This window comes from Triticum dicoccoides, chromosome 6B, assembly GCF_002162155.2.
Source record: "Triticum dicoccoides isolate Atlit2015 ecotype Zavitan chromosome 6B, WEW_v2.0, whole genome shotgun sequence".
Classification (NCBI taxonomy): Eukaryota; Viridiplantae; Streptophyta; class Magnoliopsida; order Poales; family Poaceae; genus Triticum; species Triticum dicoccoides.
Window position 1 is genome coordinate 715,527,386 of NC_041391.1, and position 4,803 is coordinate 715,532,188.

Here is a 4,803-nt window from a genome sequence, read left to right on the forward strand (position 1 = left end):
TGGGTTCCAATTTCTCTCTCTGACTGTGGATTCGCGGGCAAGAAGCGCTTCTACATGCATCCTCCTGTCGGTCCCTAAAGTACCAAGGTAAATGGTTGATGTTGCGTTTGTCTAGGATGATATATGTTGGCTCTGTTCCGGTTCATCCGAGCAGTTCCGGTACATCGTGCATTTATCTTGCCAGTAATGTTCTGTGATGCTCTGATGCACTTTGAGAATTGTTTATCTTGTGTTCAGTGCAAAACATTTGTTTATTAGTGCATGAGAAGAATCCTTGTTACTACCTTGAACCTGTTTTATAATCCATATTGTTATGCACTAGCGCGTGTGCGTATGAAATAGATGGATTATGGTCCCGTACCCAATAAGATGGATATGTGTGTGTTAGAGAGAGAGAGAGAGGGAGAGGGGGAGAGAGAGTGAGGAGGAGGGAGGGAGAGAGTCTGTGTGAGAATTTGATGGTAAAAAGGTCGCCAATGTCACTTGATATGTATGAGAATATTAAATGTAATATTAACATAATTGATATTGAACTCTTAAAGTTAATGTGGCCCCGTTGCAACGCACGGGTGTTCTTCTAGTTAACTATAAGGTGGAGGGAGAAAACTTGCATTGGTGTGCATGGCATGGCAAAGCTTCAAGTGTGTCCATCCTCGACGTTCACGTCACTCGCATATACGTACACTAGTTGGCCTACTTGCATGCAACGCACTGGAACTGAACCTGGATCGACCCATGGTCTTATCCTCGATTCACCATCGCAACCAGATCGAACCAGTTACGGAGTGATAACCAAAGAAGAAAACCGCAGGGATTATGGGAGGGGCCCGCTGGTCAGACTCATCCCTCCATCAGTTCTCCCTGCTTTAAAAAGGCCAAAGCAACAAACCTCCCAGCTGTTGGTGTTGGGCGCCATTTCCTTTTCCAAGAGCTTCTCTCCCCTGCTTCGCCGGCGACACACGCCTGCTCCTCCGCCGTCTCCATTCCTCGTCGTCGTCAAGGGCCGGCGGCATCCGACCGGCAGTGATCGATTACAACAGTCGACAGGTTAGCCAAAGTAAACCAAGCCTCTTTGTTTCTCGTGGTTCAGTTGAGACCTCCGTACATGCCGACGACTTCCGGCTGAATGTTTTAACACTTACCTTTCGAAAGATGCACGAATTGTTTTCCATTTTTTGGATCCCGTATGCAGTTGACTTGTACATCATTACCACGTATGAATATGCACGGTTATAAAATCCTCTGAGAGTAGTTAAAAGTCGCGGCGCAAGCGCAACTTGCTAGCTTTCCTCTGCATTTGGACTAGTGGGAAGGTTAGAACTGACAGGTTTTCATGAATGGACGCTGGCTGGGAAGAGGAAAAAAGGCAACAAATTTAGTTGTGTGATCCATGCTCGTGATCCTTTGGCTAGCTGTTGGACGTGGATGTGAGGCTCGTGATCAACATAAATTAGGGGCTCCCTCCCTCCCTCTGTTTGTTAGTTGGCAACTTGGCGTCCAATTTGACCAAAACATTATGTAGCGCGCAGGCCCTTTTCACTGACTCCCCCTCATGCAACTTGCGCGCCACCATTGATTTCATCCGAGCGCACGCACCTCGAGTTCATACTTCATACCCACAGGGCTCTGAGCCTTCTTTTCTTTGTCCACCGAAAAATCTCACCTCTGAATTGCCTCTTGTGCGTAGTGCTTCGCGGCCTCTCTCACCAGCAGGAGACCGTGTCGTTCGATGGGGTGCTTCAGCTCCAAGCCGGAGGACGCAAGCGTGCTGATCAGGAGGCGGCCCGCCAGCATCGGCGAGGTGGCCGTCTTCGTGCCGGGGCTGCGCGTCCCCGAGCCCCTGGAGCTGCCCCCGCCGCTCGCCGACAGCCTCCCCAGGCGGCTCACCGAGCGGCTGGCCGCGTCCAGGGACCGCATTGCCAACATGGCCGCCCGCGAGGCCCTCGCCGTCACCAAGCCCCGCAGGCGCGCTGCCACACAGCATGGTTCGTGTTTGTCCATGGTTCATGTGTTACACGGTTGTTGATAGTGCTAGCGTTTGTCTGAATTTGGTAACCGACAGTCTGAATCTGTAGTATGTAACATTCTGAACTTAGGAACTGACAGTCTGAATCTAGAATGCAACATTCTGAATTTAGGAACTGGCAGTCTGAACCTTGCACTTGACAGTCTTATAAATCTTGCATTTGACGGTATGAACATTGTGCTTGCAGGGGCGTCGACGTCGGCTGATCTTGTGCAGGCCTTGGAAGAGTATCTGCCAGTCATTCTAGGGATGGCAAAAGATGGTAGCTCCTCATTTTGACCTGTACACCTTGTGATTGATCCATCTCTCTCTGAAGATTTTTTAGAATTATTTTGTGTTGCCATCATTGTTACTCGACTCTTGGCAGGCAGCGAGCTGGAGGACAAGATACAGTTTGCATGGATGAACCAAGAAGATGATGCAGAGGTATAGCCAATCTTTGTTTGTTGCATGGATGAAACCTGAAGATTATTAACCTGTCCTGGTGTTGGCAGGAGACGGCACTGCCCAGCGCCTGGTATGAGGTGCTGTCGGTGCTGCACATGATGGCCATGCTCCGTCTATCCCAGGCAAACTCCCTGCTCCTGCCAAAGACGTCTCTCGAGGGATACCACACCAAAGTATCCGAAGGTCTGTCATCATACTGTTCATCACCCTTTCAGAATCAGTGTTTCTTTGTATCCGTCTGAATGACGCATACTTCTTCAGAGAATAAACGCGCTTCGGTCGAGGTGTTCCTCAAGGCGGCCGGGCACCTGGAGTGCGCCATGCAGCATGTTCTTCCCAGGATGTCACCCGAAAAGAGGTGGTGATCTTGCCACTTGCCCTAGCCAGCCCGGCATGATGAGCAATGCTCCAAGCTTCCATTTTTCTTCAGTTATTGTTCAGTAAGGAAGGACTGAGTACTGACTGCCATTTCGTGTAGGAAAGGTCTTCCTGTGGACCTGTCTGAAGGGGTCCTGAAAGCTACCTGCATGCAAGCACTCGGTCAGGTAACACCAATGCTTTTGGTTTTCTTGTTATTATCTGATAGTAACTACCTAGAGAGTCAGAGAGAGATCACATGATTCATCATGCCTGGTGCAAGTAAGATAGCATGCAGTTGAGATGTCGGCTTCTCGGTTAGCTCATCGATCATGCTATCTATGTGTGTGCTTGTTTGCCAGGCAATTGATGTTCAACTTGGGTTGGCAATTGACAGTCCAAAGGCTACCCTGGCTGTCAAAAGGAGGCTGGCATGTGAGATGGTCAAGTGCTGGCAGCAGGTAGGCATGATCATTGATTAATTTCTACCGATTTCTGGTTATTTTGCGTCTTCTATCCGGATAATGATATTTGTATATATGTCAGAGTTCTGCTTATGTTTGCAAATGGCAGTTATATGTACTGTTGATCAATAATATAGTTTCATAAACAAATAAAACATAGAAAAAAAATAATCTCTCCCATTTTTAAAATATGTAAAATCCTGATTATTACGTCCGCAGGCACATGAAAGCATCGCAGACATACCTCTCCTCGACGGCTGGGGCGAAAAGCACAGGCTCTTTGTCAAGTGGAAGCACATGGAAGCAAAAGTACAAATGCAGGCTTTGCTCATATCTCTGAACTCTGAAATGACAAAATGACTGAATTATGGTCACTAAGCAAAAGAGTAATTAAATCATGCAGGCTGCGGCGTATTACTACCACGGGCTGATCCTCGACGAGGGTAACACCGAGAAGTCTCACCGGGCGGCCGTGGCGGCGCTGCAGTCCGCGGAGGAGTCCCTGAGGGAGAGCAGGGCCGTCTGCGAGGCCTTCCACACCGCATCCCCCTTTTCAAGGCAATCTACACAGATTATAAAAAACAAACATTTCCATTAATTTACATAGCGATGTGAGATCGATGCTAGCAATCTGTATGTGTTTTCATGTTGTTGCTGAATTTTGCTGCAGGAGCCCGACCCTATGGGGGTCGATGAAGTACCTCCACGACAAGATCCACAAGGACTCCAACTGCAAGGTTCGCATCAACAAGGACCTCTACAGCAATGTTGACAGGACACACGAGACAGTGCCGGCGCTGCCGGATTTCGCGGTGGCCCTCCAGCCGGAGGAGTACCGGCTTCCTCGCACAGACGCTGCTTCTGCAAATGACTAGCTGCTAGCTGAAGCATGTCTGTATGCTGGTCCTTGATTCGCTAGATCCTGAGTCCTATGTGTACCTTCCCGTCGATGGATGGATGATTAATTTGTGACTGAATCAGATGATGAACTGAACCGCACAATCTGGAAATGCCAGTCACTGAAAGGAATAATACTTGAGCTAGTTTCAGCAGTTGAAATAGAATAGTTGCCATGTATTCTTCTTCAAGGATGTGCCTGTCCACCACCACATCTCAAACTAGTACCACAAACACCAGATCACTAAGGACTATAAGGCCCAACATTGCCTAAGATGCAGGACACAAGACCAGCAAACGGTGAGAAAGGAAAACGTCGTTGCAAACGTCACACCTACGACATGTATTATCCACTGAACCAGCATAGAAAAACCAGTAATCAGATGTCCGGTGTACCGTGACAAATAAGTTTCAAGGTTCCAGGATCCCACTGTGCCGCAGTTGCACCTTCTATCCAGGAAATGCTGTAAACCCGGCCCAACATTCTTTGCATCAGTGTTGATTAAAACCATTCTTCCAGGATATCGTTTCTTGTAGCAAATTATGGTACCTTGAGATACACCATTGAACCACTGGGAAAAATTCCATGCCAGTCTGAATCTTGGCAAAGTT

The 4,803-nt window shown here is 48.2% G+C and overlaps 1 protein-coding gene across 2 annotated transcripts; it reads left to right on the plus strand.

The window, feature by feature from the left end:
- The first annotated feature begins 872 nt into the window (after window positions 1-872).
- On the plus strand, window positions 873-4,350 carry LOC119326729. 2 transcript variants are annotated; one of them, XM_037600347.1, is made up of 11 exons: window positions 873-1,047; window positions 1,688-1,985; window positions 2,214-2,288; window positions 2,394-2,452; window positions 2,521-2,656; window positions 2,735-2,831; window positions 2,952-3,018; window positions 3,193-3,291; window positions 3,514-3,603; window positions 3,698-3,852; window positions 3,965-4,350. In XM_037600347.1, the coding sequence occupies exons 2-11, from the start codon at window positions 1,730-1,732 to the stop codon at window positions 4,167-4,169; spliced, it is 1,239 nt and encodes a 412-aa protein (XP_037456244.1). In that variant the 5' UTR covers window positions 873-1,047; window positions 1,688-1,729; the 3' UTR covers window positions 4,170-4,350. The 2 variants fall into 2 exon arrangements, with proteins under 2 accessions (XP_037456244.1, XP_037456245.1); XM_037600348.1 differs by lacking the exon at window positions 1,688-1,985 and having other exon boundaries at window positions 883-1,047.
- Window positions 4,351-4,803: the final 453 nt, after the last annotated feature.

Excerpts from the sequence above, each read along its gene's own strand:
- LOC119326729 (XM_037600347.1), top strand. The coding sequence starts at position 1,730 with ATGGGGTGCTTCAGCTCCAAGCCGGAGGACGCAAGCGTGCTGATCAGG. Across the intron at positions 2,657-2,734 it reads CCACACCAAAGTATCCGAAG|AGAATAAACGCGCTTCGGTC; the intron begins GTCTGTCATCAT and ends ATACTTCTTCAG. Across the intron at positions 3,853-3,964 it reads ACCGCATCCCCCTTTTCAAG|GAGCCCGACCCTATGGGGGT; the intron begins GCAATCTACACA and ends ATTTTGCTGCAG.